This window comes from Thalia democratica, chromosome 7 (genome assembly GCF_965202585.1).
Source record: "Thalia democratica chromosome 7, ktThaDemo2.hap1.1, whole genome shotgun sequence".
In the NCBI taxonomy this organism is placed as follows: domain Eukaryota; kingdom Metazoa; phylum Chordata; class Thaliacea; order Salpida; family Salpidae; genus Thalia; species Thalia democratica.
Window position 1 is genome coordinate 66,023,586 of NC_139171.1, and position 21,131 is coordinate 66,044,716.

A 21,131-nucleotide genomic window follows, 5' to 3' on the forward strand; every position below is an offset into this window, starting at 1 on the left:
AACTTTTGCATATCGCTGTTGAAACGGCGACTTTAATACTTTAATTAACTTAATGGGCGTTATAAAGAACCGCCAATTAACTTAACTTGAAATTACTACAACTGCTGATTATACTTTCTCTCAGTTATTGTGACATCACAATAACTAGTGCCAGATGAAATATTTGATTGCTTGTTAATTGTTGAACCTAAAAATTTCTCTCTTCAGAAAGTATTTTAAGAATGCGTAATACATGGCTGTAATCTGAATAAAAAAAATTTAATAATTAAAATTTTTACTATACCCACAATCAAGTGTTCTACTTTACTTTAAAAATGATTTTTCCTAGAATAAGAAAAATCTTACTCCTACTATAATAGGTATAGAGCTACCTTTTAGCTTGATATATTTTTGTTGTAAAAGTTTTTGCTAATAAAACTACACCAACACTACATTGGTTCAAATATTTTATGTACTTGGTTCTTTAATTTTTTTATTTAAAGTAAAGTATATACTATTTGCGCTTAATAGCTAGGATTTTATTTTATAAATACACATGAATGTTATTTCAAAATATTTAAGATCTGCAAACTTTTACACAAATAAATATGTCATTAACACTAATTGCATCGAGAATTTTTCGTGCTTAAGTTATTTTAAGAATTTTCAAACTAAATTCTTAAGTGATTAGTTTCTTGTTATTTTGCAATAAATTTTCTAAATATTTTATTGTAATCTTTTTTAAATAAATACATTTTTTTTAATTTAACGTCTCATAAGAATTTAAATGCTGTATTTTAAGTGTTTTTTTATGGTATAAAACATTTTAAGAATGTAAAATAAAACTTTTCAAATGACTTTTCAATAATTAGGTAGATAGTATAACTTTTCTCTTATTAAAATGAAGGTAAATCATGTCACATAATTTCAGTATAACTAAGTAGTTTACTTACTTAAATTAAAAAAATTAAAAACAATTTTTGTACCGTGTATTATTAAGATAAACCGTTTATTATCTAGAACACATTGCAAAGTCAAATACATTTTAAAATACGTTTTAATATTATACTAAACACAGAATTCATTACTGTTTCACTGGAAACTAAATCATTTTCGCGAAATTAATAAGATGTGAACTTTTTAAAAATAACTTATCAGGTAAACGTGCGCATTAAAGTTTATATCTAATCAGTAAATTCAATCTTGTTCAGTTCATTTCAACCTTAAAAAAGTTTAAAAGATGCCCATCTAAATGTTTAAAAGTTCTATCAAGCAAATACGTACATCATTATTGCTTAATAATTTTTAATGTAAACAATGACTAAATAAGTGAAAGTGCTTCTTACTCATTTAATTTTTGAAACAGTAAATTAGTTGTAGCTTGACAAATATGTATTTTTGTATGATAAAAAAACATAAAAATTGTCATTTTAATTTAGTTAAATTTTATTTTTTATAACAAAATATATCATATGAAATTGTTTTCAAATATATATAGTTCTTTCAATAACACTTATATTTCCTTTTTCCGTATTTAATAACAATAAACTTTTGCACAAAATTATTATTTAAAACCGTATTGTGAGAACAAATAAAAGATTTAAAACGTCGAAAACTTCCGTATTTGCTCTTTTTACCAAATAAATACTTATTTGTAAAATTTTAGTGAGAAAATAAAGCCACATAATGCAAGTTTAAGCACTTTGTGTATTTGATAAAACAATGAATAATTATCTTGACAGTGTACAAGTGTTTTGTGTGTGGTTTATTTTTAATTATTTTCTCCTACTTTTATGAAATACTCGTCAAGTAAACACTTTTCACAAACACTTTGATGGTTTTAAGCTTTTGTTTATTAAATAATTTTTTTAAATGTTTTTGGTTAATTTTATTGATAAAAAAGTTCCTTTAAAATTGTTTAAAGTGCTGAAAAAAGTAAATTATTAAGTTGAACAATAGTTTAATTGTTTTGATCTAAAACTTTGCCAAAATGTTAACAATAATTAAATTGTTATTCTTCAAATTTTTTACAATGAATTGCATCTTTGTAGTTTGAAAGAAAAAGAAAAACTATATGTTTCATTGAATTTAGTTTTCAAAACTTTTAAATGCATCTGTTTCTACAAAAGCGACCGCAACATTGTAGTATTAATCTTTCAAATATTTCTATCTAAAAATAGTCTTAACCACTTGAAAAAATACTGATAGTTAAAGTTTATAGAAAACTAACTCATTAAAAATAAAACATTTTTTTTACTTGTGCTCAAAACTATCAACTTATTTGAAACAGTTGTGCTTTTATACTTAAATTAATTTTTAAGTTTAAACAATACTTAGTATTATGTAGTTATTTCTTTAATACTTTTTATCTTATTTTAAGTACTTTTGTTTTTATAGACTGCAACCCAGAAGGTACTTATGTGTAATAGCAAAAACTCTAACATATATATATATATGTGTGTATCCAACATCTACAGGCTTTTGAAAATGATCTATAAATACACATATAAATATATATACTATTGTTTACACAGACTGCACCCCAACAAACGTTCTTGAATAAGTTGTGAAAACTTTTGTATATTTATTATTTACAGACTGCAGCCCAGCAAGCATTTATGGGCAACATTGAAAACGGGTTCAAAGCTTGTCAGGCGTCGCAACAAGCTTTTCAGACTTCTGCGGATCTTCCTCTATTGGGATCCGATGCTGTTAGTTTGCATTATAGTACGTTTATAAAGAATACATGTAAAACAAGTAATAATAAGCGTTTTTGTGCTGTCAGTTTTATTTACAAAGCAAATAACTTTATTTTTTCAAATAGGATTAATGTTTGAAAAATATTGAATGTAAGCAAACACCTGTGTCATGAAACTATTTCAAAAGCACTTCTAATAATGTCAGGTTTTATAAACAATTAGCAAGAAAAAATTACTAGTATGAAACAAAACAAATTTACAAGCATATGATTAAGGCTTGTTAATTTTCGAACATACAACTAACTCCCCTTAGATTTCAAAATGAGTTAATCGTACAGATGCTAAAAGCTCTATGACGTCATATTGATCTAAACTCTAAGTGACAAAAGCTCGATTGGTTTAATTGACTCTTTGCTGATTGATACATTTCCTTTTAAAAGCTTAAAGCTAGCAATGAAATGCAATAAATTTATATTTTTAAATTTGAACATGAAATTTTAATATCTAAGTTTTAAGTACGTGACCTAATGACTCATAAATCTTCTAAAGTTTTAACTTAGTAAAACAAGAGTACCAAAAAAATTTGCCTAAATTACTACTTTTTTCAATTTTAGATACAAATATACTTACTAACAAATACACTTTTTGTACAAGTAGAATAATTCACAATTAATTATACCTACTAACAAATACTTTTTTGTACAAATAGAACAATTCACAGGCGTCTAAGCAATGGAGAATGAACGCTCTGGAGGAGAACAGACACAACATCGAATCTAATCTTGCTGCTATTGATGCTGCTACAGCTACTGTCATTACCAAGACTGCTGGTATGTTTAATAAATATTTATTAATAATCAGCCTAAAAAGTTTTACTTATAAATTAAACAAATAAAACAGGTAGAGTTAACACCAGAACTGATGGTTTATTTATTGATCAGCTATAGACAAAAGAATTTTAATATTGAAACTTTAAGATAAGCTTTATAAAATATTTAAAAACTTTTACCTGTGTTATGCAGATAGAATTAACAATAAACTTTTGCACTTCATATTAAACTGTTATATTTACCACCAAAACTGTTAAGATGCTTACAAAAAATAATGAGGCTGTATACATCATTGAAAATACAGCAATGACTGTTTGTAACTTAAAACACAAGAGTTATACTTCAATGTAAGTTTTTGCTTTATAAAATTTCTTGGGTTTTTTAAGCTCTAACCGAGATTTGTCATTATGAAATTTACGTACGCGTTTTGTGGTAAAAGTTAAAAGTTTAAAGCCATAATTTTTTACAGAATTCACGTTTGAAGCAATTTTAATTTTAAAAAAAGTTGGTAATACCTAAATATAGAGCAACTGTTGAAAGCTAAACGTAATTTACAATATAGATTTTAGTAGTTTTTTGATAAATACGTGGTATAAACACAATTTGTTTACGTTTTTAACTCATTAAAAACGTTAAGTTAAATTTTTGATACTCAAAAATATTTTTTTTAATAATACATTCGATTTTTCGACATTATGTCTGAAGATTAAATTTCACTTAAAGCGTGTTTTAATGTTTTACAAAACCAATAAGAACTAAATTTAAAAATTTAACTACAACACTTTATATAGTTGTAAACAAGTTTTTTACATATATATATATAAACTTTTATTGTGCGTTTAAGGTATTTTTAGATCAACGTGAAGTTATGTTGTGTTTATAATAAAATAAAAAGTAAAATCTAAGAAAACTTAATCGTTTTAACTATATTTATTTCAGTTATAAGAAACTGCTGTTTATAATACATTTAAAAAAATATTAGTTTCAATAACATAAACAAGGAATTAGGTGAATAGTTTTGAATATTTTTCTCAATTGCGGACATATTTTCACGTGTAGCAATTGAATAATTTCGGCGTATAATTTAATGCCTTATACGGAAATATTAAAAATTAAAATCTCTTTAACGCTACTTAGCGGAAGAAAGATTTGCACTACTTAATCAATTATTAATTTTATAAAACATAAAAAAATAAAACAGTTTTTATCTTTTTATGTAGTGTGTTAAATAGTTCTTAGTAGTTTTTAAGTTCTCAGAAATTCAAGACTTTTTCATGTCAAATTTTTTTAGTACTAGATCAAACTTACTGTTAAATCTTACAAAATTTCTATTACTTTTGTGTTAAGTTTAAAGTATATGAAACTTTAATGTAAACAAACAAAATATATTTATAGTTTTCCAAGTTAAAATGTCTTTCAAAAAAAGAACAGCGATCTAAGTTATGACTTTAGGTGTTAATAAATTATTATAAACAAGCTTACTGTTTGTTATTTCTATTATTCATAAAAGTAACAACTTATGCTATAATTTACTCATCAATTAGTAATTGTTTCTTATTGTTTATACTTATTCACTTCTACGAATTGAAATATCAGAGAACGAAAAAGAAAATGAAACAAACAAAGAACCAACAAACGATGGTAATATTTTTTAAAAAGGGGAATGTTTTTTTATTAGACGAATGTAAATATTTACAGTGAATGTAGTTTGGTTTTTTATACTAAACTGTCTGGATATATAACTATTTTAAAATATTTCTCTAAAAATGTTTAAAAAATACTATATCAAACCATTTTTAAGTAATTGGGTATAAAAACTAAAAAATGTTTGTACATCCGAGTATTTTTTAATACTTTATTTAGCACAAACTTGAACTTTTAATGAGTTTTCCAAAGTAATTTTTTCCTTACAAAGAAAAATATAATATCAAAGCTAATCTGCTATCCAGACTTTTAAGCTTTTACATTGCATGAGGTGAAATTTATTATGACGTCACATAGAATTACTTCCTTTCAACGAGGATTTGTCTGAAATGTATACAACACGTTTAACGCGGCTCGTTATTATAAATTACTAAAAAAAATAAAAGTTTAAACTTATTGCTTGTCGAATGCAAAGAAACTTAGAAACTAATGTTTTGAATTGCCAATTTTAAAATACTTTTATGTAAAACGCTTAAATTTAAAACTAATTTAAACTAAACACTGAGTTTTGTATCTATTAAATAAATAGTTTTGTATGAGCCTTAAGCTTTATGTTTTGTTTATTTTTCTATAAAAACAAAAACTTTATACTTTTATTGTATTAAATATTTTATAAGCTTTTCCATATTTTTATTCATATGTACTCCATTTATACACATAGCTTTGACTTTAGTAGAAAATGATTGTTAGCTTTACTTTTTTATTGGAATTACTGTCCTTTTTTCGGGTATTTTATTTTAAATTATCTTAATACTCGATTGATTATTATTTTTTTCTTAGACTTTTTTTTTGTTTATATTTTGGTGATTTTAGTTTATGAAATCGAATTCAAAAAGTAGTTTAAATTATAGTTTTTTAGTTTGTAAATATGATTCAATGGTTTCTTTGATAAATTATACTTTGTTTTTTGATTCAAAAGGTTTTTGTAAGGAGTATTTTATACTATAAATTGAATTCTCTCTGTGTAAACATACTTTTAATACTACAAATTTTTATCATTAAGTAGCTGTTTTTATAAACTGCTGTAGGTTCAATATTTGAACGAATCTATCTTAATTTGCTCTAAAGGTAAAAGGGTAAATAAAAATGTGTAAAAAATACTGCTTATAAATACTCTTAATACTTTGTTTTTAGAAAATAAATTGGTTATTGTTTGGACTTAAAGGTTTTTTATATTTAAAAAAAAGTCCAGAAAAATATTAAAATATAAATTAACCTCGTTTATGTATTTCAAATAAGAGGACTAGTGTTTTTCTCCTACTTTGAAATTTAAAAATTTGAAATAAAGACAATTTACTGAATGAAGTACTTAATAAAAGCATGTAAAGAAAACTAAATACTTTTACTTGCAATTATAGTTGCCAAAAAAGTTTTACTATTTCAAGTAGATCAGTTGAAAAACTCTTTTTTTGTGGAAAGTTACCATAGAATTAAAACAAAAGTTAAAAATAAAGTTTTTCAGAACTTTTTGGTACTAAACATTACATTTGAGCATTTTTTCAGTAATTTTTTTTTTGCATATAAGTTTTGAATTTATGTTTTAACTTATCCTGTGTTAGGTGACGAGACAAACTTCACTACTGTTGGGTCGGCAGTAACGACAATTACATCGAACCTTAACGACATTACTCCTGGCTTGCGACAAATGGCTGCTCTGTTGGGAGATGGAAGCGACTCTATAAATCTGCTTAAGGTTTGATTTTTTTAAAAGATGTGTTCAAAAAATTACTATTAGTTCTTAAATTAGTTGTAGCGACTCTATAAATCTACTTTTTATTGGACAAAACATCTCATGTAACGATCAAAAGAACAAATGAAATTTTGTTGCTTTATTGACTAAACAAAACTTAAAAATAAAAAAGCTAGCAACTAACATTTCTACAAAATTAACAAGCAAAACATCCAATCAAACACACAACATCTCAAAACCTCCATACAACTTCAACAGGCAGCACAGGACTTATCAGCAGCAATCAGTGATCTGCTGACAGCAGCAAAGCCTGGAGCTGAAGGAAGCAGGCAGAATCTGTTGAGCTCAGCAGGAAAAATTGGAGACGCAAGTCACGACATACTGAAGTTTATGGGATCACCCAGAGATGACGCTTTCCAGGTAGATTAATCAAGTCTTTGTTATTTTTTATACTTTTTATTATATGTATTTTTTGACATATTGAAGTAAATGGGTTCAATTAGGAATGATGATTTCCAGATAAATTATTTAAGTTTTTATTACTTTAATTAACTTTTATTGTACATTTTTTGACATATAGAAGTATATGAGTTCAATTAGAGATGACACTTTCCAGGTAGGAAACTAGTTATTATACTTTATATTTGTATTTATTATTAATTTTAAGGATGTAAGGAGTCCTAAAAGTATTAAACTATAAATTGATATTAATTGATTTATAATTTTCAATTTATATAGATGTTGAAGTATTTGTGTTAGCTTAGGGACCATGCTTTTAAGGTTAATAATTTAATTACTGGAAATTTGTTGAAACTAAAAAAATTTATACACCAAATTGTAAAAATATATTTTAAACCATATGATAAACTCTACAAGTAATTAAAGTGTAAAAAGGGTTTTTGTAGAAAGTTTATTTTAAGAAAGTATTAAACATAACAACTAAAATAAGTTATTTAAAAAGTCTATGCTTTTATATTTGTTAACAATAAAAAAATATACACAGAAAAAACAAATTTGAAACTTAAGTGAATTTTAAATTTATGTCAAACGTTTTATCATTAAAAAAATTCTAGCCAACTATTTAGTGACAGCTACATATTTTGAAACATTGTTTAATCTTAGACTATTCCAACCTTTAAGCTTTCATTCATTTAAACTTTATATTTAAAACTAAACAATATTTCGGAAACTTGAGATAATACTTTTATTTGTTTAATGATTAGCCTTTCTATCCGAGTTTAAATCGTATAGGCAAGTTCTAAGTTTTTATAAGAGATAGTAATTGTTGTTTAATTAAAAGGCTTGAATTTGAATTGAATCATATACTTAGCTCTGAAGAAAACTAGTAAAGCTTAACAATGTAATGTTTGTCAAATTATTTAAAATATTTTAATAACAAATAATATAACAAATAGTTTATTAATTACTAGTACAGTAATCTGCCAACTAGGTACGCACTTTGAGCACAGCGCAAAAGTGCGTACCTAGGAATCTTTAGTATTTAATTACTTACATTAAGCTTCATACATTCATGTTTAAAGACACTAAAATTTACATACTAATTTATAAGCAAAATGCCCCAAAATAAAAACTTTCACCATACTTTTAAAACATATCTGTTAAAAGTGTATTAGATTTCTTGACTATTTTTTTTTAATGTAAGTACAATTTTTATCGGCAAAGTTTACAGGTTACCAATATTCTTGATAATATTTACACGAAGTCTGTCATTCTAGAAGGAGAGCTGTCCTCAGCAGAATGGCAAGTAGCTACTGGTAAAACTATGGAAAACTACATCTAGACTATAATATTTTTTTTAAAGAACTAGCGAGCAACACATAGTGTCTGCAATGCCCAAACGACAAGCTACTTTATCAGACATGTTTTTAAAATCATCTAGTTCTAAATAAAATTTAACTGCAAATTTCTTTATCTTCATTAACATCGCTTTTTTACAACTTTTCGTACATTTTTTTGATCATGGGGCATGTAAATGTCAACTGCACTGTTAATCCTTTTCGTTGTTCTAAACTTTGTATAATTTTTTAAGTACTTTTTATTACTATGTTTTAATCATGCGGTATGCGATATAAAATTCGTTATTTTCATTAATATTCGTTGTTTTCGTTAAATAAATGAACTGTAATACTTTTTTTTTAATATTGGATTTGATGTAAAAATTTTAAGTTCATAACTTATTTTCTGATTTCTTTATTTTTAATTTGTTTTAATCTTATAAACTATAATTTGTTTTAAAATATAATACTTTAGTATTATTACTTTAAGATTTGTTTTTTAAATTCAAATTAGAAAAGTTGTATTTTGAACACAGCTTTTCACCGCTAAAAGGTGCGTACCTAGTTCGCAGGTTACCGTACTAAAAATCCCAAAAAACTTATAAAGTTACAAAATTTTGTTTTTAAATTAAATCAACAAAACTTTTTAGTTAATTTTTAGATTTGTAATAGTGATAATTTTTTTCGTGTAAAAGTTGTAGACTGTAGAAAGTATATATCCTGTTATAAAAAAACTAACTCAACCATAAAAACACATCATGCAATAAATATGTTACTATTTTACGGATGATTAGAAATAAATAAAAATATTGTATGTCTGTCAACTATGATATTATTTATCGAAATATTTCAAAGCTACTAAATATGTTTGTCTAGTAAATTAATTTGTTGAATTTTCAAAAAACTTGTGGCCAATTAGAAATATCGAATTTTTGATTTAATTTGTCAAGTTGGTGTTACTAAGCTACAGACTTTTAATTTTTGTACAATGACTTTATTGATAATAAAACTTTCAAAGCTAAAAGCGTTTATTAAAAACTTTGTAATCAAAATTGTTCATTTCAAGAAAAAGTTTTCTCGAGTAAAGTACGTAACTTATTTATATTAAATTTTACAACTTGTAAGTTTATATATTCACTTGCAATTAAACTTGGTTTCTTGATATGTCTAAATTCTAAATCTATAAAAGACTGCTTGATTTTGTGTAAAAATTTAAATTATTACGAAAAACCATCAGAAATATTCGATTCAAGTTGTTAAAACACTTGAAGAAAAAAAAAAAGGTAGGTTAAAATTAAAAATAACTCTAACTATTTTATAACCATAAACAAAACAAAGTCATTGAATAAACGGTGAATCATTAAAATAGTTTGTACAACAAAAGTAATTATGATAAACATTATTTAAAACTTTAAAAGTATAAAAACTTGTTTTAACGAAAATGCTTGTTTACATGTAAACTAAGAAAAAAAGTTGTTGCTAAGTTGCTAACAATGTTTGTCAAAGATTATATACAACTTTTGAACATAACTAAATAAACTCAATACTTATAGAAAATACTTCTACTTTAACTTATTTGATTGTAAGTTTTAGTTACTCTTTCATTGTTGTTCCTTTTGAATGCAATTTTTTGTTTTTCTTTGCTTATCATTTGATCAAATATAGACCATTTTTAAGTATCCATATCAACCTTTTATTATTTTTTATTGCTACTAAACACCTCAAAGTTTTCTTAAAATAAGACCAATATTTTTATCACTGAATTTTACCAAACTTTGCTTGTTTTACCAAAACTAACTCCGAAATGATCTTTTTTAGGATCAGTTGATGAAACTAGCAAAGGCGGTGGCATCAGCAACAGCGGGACTCGTGTTGAACGCGAAGAACGTCGCAAAAGACCCGACAGTGGCGCAAGATAAGGAGAAACAGAACCAAGTCATTGCAGCAGCTACACACTGCGCCATGAGTACGTCACAATTGGTGGCTTGTACCAAGGTAAGAACAAACATGAAGTTATCTGTGTTTTTATTTGTGTATATGTATATAGTTATAGATGTTGTTACCATTGAAATCAAAAAGCTGATGCCAAAGATAAAAATGATCTTTGTTTAAAGCGTCAACAAATTCATATCAATATTAATAATCATATTAACCATAACAATTAAATATCTTTTTATGCATACAACAATTTTTTTCTTAATTTCCCCTAACAAACACATTAGTTTGTCAATGTTTTATCACATAAAACAACTTTATTTACGTCATGTCAGCTACAAATAAGAACACCCATATCGTAACAGGTAAGTATATCAAACAATTGATTTCATAAACTTTTTTTATTTCTCACAATCCACTAACACACATTCACACAACAGGTAGTTGGTCCGACGATAGCGAACCCTTCGTGTCAGGAGCAACTGATCGAATCGGCTCAGGAAGTCTCTTCTTCCGTGGACGGATGCCTGAGTGCTTCCGAGCTGGCTACATCTGATGGCTCCTTGCTGAAAAATCTCGGTGATGCTGCCCAGAAAGTCGGATCCGCACTCGATGACCTCATCAACCACATCAAGAATGTTTGTTGTTTTCAAAAGTTTTTATATTAGTGTTTCGAAAATTTTCACTCTTTTTTGTAAATTCGAAATATTAAATCTCTCTAGCTCCTATGGTTAAATATTCAAAAAAGTTTTATTTTAATAAAACAAGTATTTCAATTTTATCACAGGGGTCCGGAGAAGATAATCAGCAATATGATAATGAATGTAACGCATTATTGAATGCTACAGACAGATTAATTAATAATATGGGTAATGCAGCTGGTATGGTAAAACAAGCTAAAATACTCGCCACTGTTAGTTTGTATTTAACTAAATTTGTTTTTAGATGAACATTTGTTTGAAATTGTAAAATATTTTAAAATTAGGTTAAATAAGGAAAGTATCGATCATTAGAATTTACTTTTGCTAATTCTACTCGTCTTTAGTTCTTCTATAAAATTTGTCTTTAGTAGATTTTTTTTAGAGAAAGGTGAAAATTTATTGTCTGATGTTAATTAAAAATGACTTTTTTGAGCCCATTAGTGTGCACCTGCACAATTAGTACTTACACCTGAATGCATCGGAATTCGTTTATTACGTATATTAATGTAACTTTCTACAGAACGCATCGGGACTCGTGAGTTTGTTGTCAAATACTGCAGATTGCGGTGATGACGATCAACGCATGAGGATGATTGCAGCAGCTAAGATGCTTGCAAACGCTACTGCTGCAATGGTTGCAGCTGCTAAGGTAATTATTTTTTTGATATTTACAGGTCATTATGGTAAATAGATATTTCTTCTAAATTTTATGGCTCATTTCACTTTTCTACTCTTCTCGTAAAATACATATTATTTTATATTATTTTTGAACATTTTTGCTGCTTGAATGATATCAAGTTTTAAAAGGTACTTGATTTAAAACTTTACTGATTTTCAATCACAAAAAAATAAGACTGAACATTTTCCATCCACTAGGGAGCGGCAAACAACCCGAACGATTCAGCTCACCAGCAAAGCTTGAAAGATGCAGCGGAGAAACTAAGAGAAGTTACGAACGCGGCAACCGACAACGCCCTCAAGCGGATACTACTTAACAGGCTTCAATCTGCAGCCAAACTGTCAGCTGTGGCGTTCACTCAGGCGCTTGTGGCAGCAGGAAATTGTGAGGAGAGCAACACGAATAAGGCGTCGCAAAATCAACTAGATCAACATGCTAAAGTAAATTTATGTTGATGTATATTTCTTTGTTAAGTGCTATTTGTATGTTAAACCAAAAAGGCTTCACAAAAGAAACTTGATCAGCATACTAAGATGGAATTTAATTTCAAAAAAATTTCTACACACTGTTTTGTTTGTAAAAACATGTTAATGAAACAAACTACGTTTTAATTACTACTTAATATAAGATAATAATAAAAGTAATTAATGCTTGTTTTTGAAACGTTTAAAGAGAAAGGGCATAACGATAGAAACATATATTTGTACAAAGATTGCATTAATAAAAAGTTTTTATTTTTACAGCAAATAAAGAACGACAATATACCGAAATTACTTCATGGAATCGCAGATATTTCCAAGGATCCTGAAAACCATCAAGCTCAGACTAACCTCATCAATGCAGCTAATGAATTTATTGGGGTATTTATTAAGTATAAATTAAAGATTTTTTGTTTAACTTTTCAGTTTTAACTTGAATAAAGTTGTTTTAGAAAGCTGTATAGATAATGTACGCTCATTGTAACCAGGTAAATTACGTACCTTACAGTTTTAGGACAAATCTTGAAATGTTGAAAACTAACCTAAATCTGTATCTATTTATTTTTCATTTTATATATGATCTAAACAGGCTGTGCATAATGTTTCAGACTTTTACACCAACATTAATCATGTTTTCGTTCATTTAACTTCATTTGTTGACTAGAACATCTTCTTTTTTTTTCAAAAACTAATTTAAACCCCATTTATTATCGAGACTTGACGAGTGCGTAACTCTAAAATTGCGTATTTTGCCGATGTCTTAAATGTTGTTTTAAAACATAAAATTAAAACAATTTTATCAATACAGCCAGCAACAAAGATGGTTGGATACTCGAAAGCAGTGGTGCCAACTGTAACAGACCAATCTTCAGCGTTACAACTTGCAAGTTGCACCAAGAAGCTGGCTATGTCACTCGCAGACCTCAAGAACTGCGCTACTAAGGTAAAATAATTTAGTTTTAGTTAATAAAATAAGTTGTTGGATTATTATAATTAGTTGAAGTTTTATTTAAATAAATAAATACTACTTGATCAACTTGTAAATTTTTATTGACATATTTGAATTATCTCAATATTTGTTCCCAAAAATGATTAGTTACATCCAAGATCTATTCTATTATATTGAGTAAAACAGCTCATTCTTTCACTAACGTTTTGTTTTATAAATAACACATAAGTTGTAGTGTTTCAACAGTTATGTAATTTTTAACAGGCCAACGAGGTATGTGAGCAGTCAGGAATTGACATGGCGTTGGATACCATCAAAGATCTTCACAAAAAGTTGGGAGAGTCAATCAAAGATGCGAGGAACAACACTCTGCTGCCTCTACCGGGACAAACGATGCCCGTATGCGCTCAGGAATTGGGTGCAGTCAGTAAAACTGTTGGTAGCTCCATGGCACAACTACTTACAGCTGCTACTCAAGTTAGTAATAAAAAAGTGTTGAGCTTTTTCTGCAAATGCAGTTTGATAAATATGTTTTGTAAGATTTCATTAATTTCATGAGTGATAAATATAAAATAAATGTTATAGAGCAAATTTTTTGTTTTATATTTCTACGAAAATATTTCTTAACCTATAGAAATACTTCTTAGTTTGTTGATAACCAAAATGTTTTTGAGCAAATTTAAATTATGTATTTCAAGTCTAACTGATTTTAGTTTTAAAACTTCTGTATATAAAGCTTTTTTTGAACAACAACTTTTATACAGGGAAACGCGGATTACACCGGCATTGCAGCTCGTGACACGTCATCAGCGCTAGAGACGCTCAGCAATGCGGCGAGAGGAGTGGCGGCCAACATGGACAACTTGCAGAATAAGGAGGACATGCTGGAGAAAGCTCAGGTGGCCATGGTCAAGTCCATGGATCTCATTCAGGAAGCCAAGAAGGCGTTGGAAGATCCCGATAATGGTGATAACAAGATCGCTCTTGCGCAGGTAATAATGAATGTATAAAAGTTTACTATTGGTAAAGTTGTTAACTTTTTATTTGATTTAAATAATACTGCTGTATATTGATAATGGTGATAATACAAAAAAAAACAAGATTATGACTCAATAATTGTTGATAAAAATAATAATGTAATTTTAAATCTAAATCAGCTTTATTTTTTATTAACAGCTAGCAAAGGCAGTATCTGCATCACTGAATGATTGCATCAACTGCTTACCAGGACAAAAAGATGTAGATGAAGTCTTGAAAGCCATGAGTGACACATCTAAGAAATTGTTGGGTAACAATGTTAGTTGCTTTCAAACTTTTATAAAGCATTTGTATAACGCCACAAATGTCCAATAGCTTTTTTTAATGTTATTTTTAGTATGAATTTATCAAAATATTTTCTTTTAATTAAAAGATCTAAAAGTTTTATCTAAAAGATAAGTTTTAAGTTCACTAAATGCAATTTGTTAAAATAAACTATTGCTATGAAATTAAAGCGGCTAACACAAGCTAACCAAATTTATTTTCTCAAAAATTCATACTTTACACCACTTTTAACCACAATAGTTTTATCAACAATAATTTCAGTTCGCGCCATCAAACGAGAACTTCCAAACCACTCAATCGCAACTGAACAAAAACGCTGAAAGTTTGAACGAAGCAGCAAGCAACTTGCAAGCAGCCACTAGAGGCAGCAGTGAGCAGCTAGCAGGATCGGCTCACGATTACAAGGATAAATTCCAAGACCTCATCGACAGTGGTATTGAGATGGCTGGACACTCCAGGGTTATTTTAGGGGAAACTTTGTTTAAGTAATAATTTAACAAACAAAGAAAATTCAAATATATAAAACTACCCGGGCCTTTCAGGGTTTATTTAGGTGTTTTGCTTTAGACTTTTTGAAAAAAAAAAAGCTTTTTAGGTGGAATACTCTTTAAACGTTTTATATAGGTACTATTCTACATTTTTTATTTAAAGTGTACATAAATCACTTGTTTATAATACTCCAGAAACTTAACTTGTCAATTGAAATGATTTTCAAAAAAAAGAACAGCTCTCAAAAAACTTTATTTTATTTCTTAACAGGATAAGGAAGACCAACAGCAGATTGTGAGAAATCTGAGGAGTATTTCATTATCTTCATCCAAATTGATGTTGGCTGCTAAAGCTCTTGCGGCAGACCCAAGTGGACCCAATGCTAACAATCAACTCGCTAATGCTGCTAGGTAAAAATAAACTAGATTGATGTATCAATAAATTATGTGAAGTTTTTATTTGTAACTTATTTCTCACCTTAACTAAATGCTATCAACCATCTGGCAAATGCTGCTAAGTGATTATTTTGTATATGTGTACTTATTAGAATTTTTATTTTTAAATTTAAATAAAATTGCTAAAAATTTACCACTTCATTTAGCTATTGAGCAAAATAAGTAAGAATTATGACTTTAATTCAAAATACTCTTATAGCAAAACCACTATCTATTAAACCTAAGTTTAACAATTATTTGTAGTATTTCGTTTAAAGTTTGAGTAACATGAAACAGCTAAAAGTACTAAACTAATCAAAAACAATAACATTAATAGATTAGTAACTGAGAGTATCAACAATCTACTGAACCACTGCACTAAGACTGCGCCAGGTCAGAAGGAATGCGACAACGCGTTAAGACAACTCAAGGTACCAGACTTCTATTATTTTCATGTTGTTATTATTATTATGCTGTTGTACGCTGTTACAATTCTGTTTGTTAGAAGTTAATTATTATGCTAATATGTTATGTTTGACTGTGGTTTCTTAATTGAAAGTCAGTTATAAAAGCTTTTAAAGCTAGTTTTGTAGTTGTGTAGGCACTGCTTAAAACTTTATCTTATACTAGTTAATTATTTCAATATAGCTCTGGTAAATAGTTTAACTGTCAAATTTCTTATCTAACTTGTACTTTGGAACAAAAAAGTTTATAAAAAGTTTGAGAATGTTCGAGGAATCTCTGTATGCTAAAAAGTTTGCATTACCTTTTTTTGTACAATTTATTTGTTGTTAAGTTGTTTTGTAATGTAAATGTACTTAAATAGTTCTTAAATTTATAAGCTATTTCTATATTTGCAAAGAATACCATGTAGAAAAAGTTCTTTTTTTATGATTACATAGATGGTCAAGCTTTTACTACCAAATTTTATAAGTGACTTTCATATATTTTGTTACTTGTAGCATTTAAACGTTTTTAAGTATAACTTTATAATGTGCTTCAACTTATGCTTTATTTGTAAATAGCTTTTAAAAATAACTTATCTCTTTAGTCTAACTTACTTTCTACTCTTTTGTGACATTTACCTTTCTTTTCTTAGGATGTAAATTAATATTAAGCACAAACTCTGAAAAACTGAGTAATGCTTTTTTATTTTTCCTTTCTTTTTTTTCGATCTCTAATAAAACTTTAACTTTCTACTTGTCTGATCTTTATCTTTTCTAGTCTTTTTGTAACTTTTTTAACCTACATCTTTTTTTAATATTTTATTTATTTTTTTTTTCCTTCTTTGGAGTTTAAAACTTAAACATATTTTAGTATTAATTTTTATTTTTTTTGATAATATCACTACAAAATTTCTGATTATACATTTAAAATATTTAAATCGACTAACACAATAGTTTGGATACATAGCTTTATCTAAAATCTTCAACAATTTTTAACAGGAGCTCAAGTTTTTTTACCATATTAAAACCATAAATAATTATAAACCAAGTTCAAAGTTTTAAAAAGTTTATTAAAACCCAGTAGATTTAAATGAGAAATGTAAAAAGCCATCAAAAACAAAAAATAACAATTGAAAACAAATAACGTAGTCAGTTTTAGAACTCAAAAAAAGATAAAATATTAGCTTTAATCTATTGCTGGAACTTAAAACTATTTCAACTATTTATCGCTAAATTGGCTTTGAAAAGATAATATCAACTGTGACTTTGATTTAAATCTGCTAGGATTAAAGTTGAACTGTAAATAGACATCAAACTCAAGTTTAATAAAATGTGAACAATAGTAAACCTTACTGTTTTTCGTTCTAGTTGAAAAAAATTAGTCAACTTTAAAACTTAATCATGTAGTTATTTTATCAGCAAAGGCAAGTTTACAAAGTTAAAGATGTTTTTTTTTTTAACTTTGTTTCACATATTTTGTAAAATAAATCAACATAGTTACTTTTTTTGTTAGTTTTCCACTTTACATATCAATTATTAAAGTATATATCTTTAAATATTTTATAAATGCTTGTTTTTCATGCTTCCGTTTCAATTTGTTTTTTTTTTTTTTTTTTTGATCGTTAATCAATTTTTTGAAAACATAATTCTTTGTAGACGTACAACACCATAAACAAAGTTGAACATATCTTGTCTATTTTTGATTTTATATGTAGCAAAATAAGTAAATAATTACAAAAAGTTGACTTAACTTTTTAATTATAAAACTAAAGAACAGCAAGTAGATACAGTGTTAAGTCAAACGATCAGCAAAATTATTCATAAACATAACTGGTTATACTTAATAAAAATTTTACTAGTAACAAACATCCTTTTTTTGTACACTAAAATGACATTAGATACTAAAACACAACTTCATTAACAAAAATTTATTTAAGTAACCTCATATTCTTTTTTAAATTAAAAAATACAAAGTTTAAAAGAACACTTTGTTTAGCTACTCTTATATCTAAGTTGTTATTTTAAAACATGACCAATACTAATTAATTTTTTTTTATTACAGACTGTAATGGAAATGATGAGTTCTGCAAATGAACCAGTTTCAGACATGACATATTTCGACTGTATTGACTCAGTAGTTGAGAATTCTAAATCACTAGGTAAGTTATCAACTAAAATAATTTGTAGGACTTAATTCTACTGTATAGACTCAGCTGTAGAAAACAGTAAATCATTAGGTGAGTCATATACTAATATATTTTATACAACATTTACTGATTGTATAGATTCAGTAATAAAAAGTTATGTTCTTATTACTCATATTTCTAAACTTTATAGGTGAATGGATGAGTGGAATTACTCAACATGCAAGAGCTACTGAACTTGAAAGTTTTGGTGAAGCTGTTAAGAATACACAAAAAAGTTTGATTGGTCTGACCGAGGCAGCAGCACAGGTATGGTTTGCTTAAATATGAGGAGATATGAATAGAACTAACGTAAAACTTTCTTGTTCAAAATAATTATAACGAACCTTTTAGTTTAGTGCTTTTATTAAGCTTGCTTTTGAAATTTAAAAAAGTCAAGTACTTTTGAATTTAAGTTAGTGTGTAACCCATTTTAAAATGACTTCTATATGTAGAGTAAATCGTTTTATAAAAAGAATATAGATTCAATTTTGAGAAAAATGTCTTGAATCAATTTTTACATCATAAGAAAATACTTCAACAAGTTTTATAACTTGACATATGTTATAAATACAAAACAATTCATAACAGGCAGCGTACTTGGTGGGAATAGCTGACCCTAACAGCGAACCAGGTACTCAAGGACTTGTGGATCAGACCAAATTTGCCAGGGCTAACAGTTTGATACAAACTGCATGTCATAGCTTAGTTGATCCAAGCAGTAATCAGACACAAGTAAGTGATATATGTTTAGAAAGTTATACACTTCAATGATAAGTTCAATGTGTTTTTTGTTATAAGCTTCAAATATTAAATGCTAAAGTTTACTTAAGTACGAAATAGTACTTTTTGTTTAATCTACTATGACCTTGAAAATTTTTATAAACACCTTAAATTAAGTATTTGTTTACTAAGTTACTTCGTATACTATTGAGTATCATTCTAAAAGTTTAACTATATTTAGGTATTAGCAGCAGCAACAATAGTAGCAAAACACACATCAGCACTTTGCAATGAATGCAGAGTGGCAAGCAATAAAACACAAAATGCTGTTGCAAAGAAAACTTTTGTGCAATCAGCCAAGGAGGTTGCTCAGTCCACTGCTAACCTTGTCAAAACTATTAAGGTTTGTTTAATACAAAACGTTTTGAACTGAAACGAATCATCTTGTTTTTAATAAGATATTTTTCAAAGTTTGATTATTGAGCGTGATAAACACTGTTAAGGTAAATTAAAATGTATGAAATAAATTTACTAATCAACTACTTTACTCCTAAATTATTTATTGATTGACAACTCCTTTTCTTTAATCAATAAACAGGTATTATACATAAAGTTCAATAGTTTATATTTGTTATACACCTGAGTATGTTGAACAAGTTAAAGTCAAACACTAAACAATTTATTTTGATCATTTACAACCAGGCATTAGACGGAAACTTCAGTGAAGAGAACAGGAACAATTGCGCAAGTGCAACCAAACCACTGGTGGAAGCAGTTAACAATCTCACACTGTACGCTGCCGACCCCAAATTTGCATCTGTTCCCGCCAAAATTTGCGAACAGGTTTGTTTAATATTTGTTTCATTTATCATAAGCCTAGTTGTTGTAACAAAGGTTTAAAAAGTTAAGGTTTAAACGCTTTATTGCAAATTAAGTAATCTAGTTAAAGCTGTAAAGGCATTTTGTTTAATCTTTTATTGTCTTAATACCATTTCAAAAACTAACTAAATAACTTTCCAGGCGAAATTAGCACAGAAGCCGATCATAGATTCAGGAAAGCAGATGTTGGAATCCTCGTCAGACCTGATCAGGACCGCCAGGAATCTCGCAAACAATCCTGAAGATCCACCAACGTGGCAACAAATGGCCGGACACTCGAAAGTTCTCAGTGACGCAATAAAGAAACTAGTTGCTAGCATCAGGTTATTCGAAACACGTTGTATAAGTTATAATGTTATATTTAAATAAATTACTACCTAAAGTTATAACAAATTATAACTAGTTATGTGACTAAGCGTTCAATAATCTTTATTTATAATAAAAAATCATAGGCAACAGTATTATGACAGTATTTTGTATTATGGCTCGTCTAATTATGGTTCAAGTTTAATTGTAAATATTAAGAAAGATTAAGATAATCTCATTCCGAACTAAATTTATACAAATTTTTAATAGTAGGGATATTAGCTATCTTAAGTGTTTGGTTTTTTAACGCTTATAATACTTTTTAATAATACAAATATAAAATACACAGAGACAACGCACCAGGCCAGAAAGAGTGCGATGAAGCAATTTTGAAGATAAACGATTCAATAAAAGAACTGAACAACGCTTCAATATCGGCAGTTCAGGAAAATCTTCAGGTTCACGATGGTAACGATCTTGAAGGATTCCAATCTAAGGTAGGTGTTGAAGAGTACTTTTGAATAATAAACCAAAAACTATGTACAGGCTTTAATTTGTTATGCTCTATTACTTTCTAACCTGATACTATCTGTAAGCTGTTTAGACTCATATAAGCTTCGAATAAAATATGAACAAATTTTCAGGTGGTAGACACAGTCAATCAGATCTCAGCACTGGTGGATCCGATCAGTGATTCAGCAAAATCTGATTCTGGTAACCTCGGAAGACAGGTTTGTTTTTAAATATGATGTAAAATACAACTCGTGTGCACTTCATTTTATTCTGTAAGAATTTTATTTACCTAAACTACGTTCTCTTTTTGGCTAAACCTACTGTAAAATTTAGTTTTATTTTTCAATTTTTATTAACAAGTTACACTTATTCTATTTCACGTAAGTATTTTACT

The 21,131-nt window shown here is 27.6% G+C and overlaps 1 protein-coding gene across 1 annotated transcript in view; it reads left to right on the plus strand.

Moving 5' to 3' along the window:
- LOC145840528 (talin-2-like) overlaps window positions 1-21,131 on the plus strand; it is a 48,714-nt gene that overhangs the window by 20,205 nt on the left and 7,378 nt on the right. Inside the window, exons 13-38 of the mRNA XM_082947818.1 lie at window positions 2,577-2,690; window positions 3,400-3,508; window positions 5,105-5,149; window positions 6,772-6,905; window positions 7,161-7,322; window positions 10,517-10,693; window positions 11,074-11,271; window positions 11,421-11,546; window positions 11,855-11,983; window positions 12,211-12,453; window positions 12,757-12,873; window positions 13,301-13,435; window positions 13,706-13,918; window positions 14,206-14,433; window positions 14,618-14,737; window positions 15,026-15,223; window positions 15,524-15,663; window positions 16,025-16,118; window positions 18,196-18,292; window positions 18,471-18,586; window positions 18,908-19,051; window positions 19,281-19,442; window positions 19,742-19,882; window positions 20,060-20,241; window positions 20,574-20,721; window positions 20,869-20,955. Coding sequence (XP_082803944.1) covers window positions 2,577-2,690; window positions 3,400-3,508; window positions 5,105-5,149; window positions 6,772-6,905; window positions 7,161-7,322; window positions 10,517-10,693; window positions 11,074-11,271; window positions 11,421-11,546; window positions 11,855-11,983; window positions 12,211-12,453; window positions 12,757-12,873; window positions 13,301-13,435; window positions 13,706-13,918; window positions 14,206-14,433; window positions 14,618-14,737; window positions 15,026-15,223; window positions 15,524-15,663; window positions 16,025-16,118; window positions 18,196-18,292; window positions 18,471-18,586; window positions 18,908-19,051; window positions 19,281-19,442; window positions 19,742-19,882; window positions 20,060-20,241; window positions 20,574-20,721; window positions 20,869-20,955 — 3,759 coding nt within the window. The remainder of the gene's footprint in view (window positions 1-2,576; window positions 2,691-3,399; window positions 3,509-5,104; window positions 5,150-6,771; window positions 6,906-7,160; window positions 7,323-10,516; window positions 10,694-11,073; window positions 11,272-11,420; window positions 11,547-11,854; window positions 11,984-12,210; window positions 12,454-12,756; window positions 12,874-13,300; window positions 13,436-13,705; window positions 13,919-14,205; window positions 14,434-14,617; window positions 14,738-15,025; window positions 15,224-15,523; window positions 15,664-16,024; window positions 16,119-18,195; window positions 18,293-18,470; window positions 18,587-18,907; window positions 19,052-19,280; window positions 19,443-19,741; window positions 19,883-20,059; window positions 20,242-20,573; window positions 20,722-20,868; window positions 20,956-21,131) is intronic.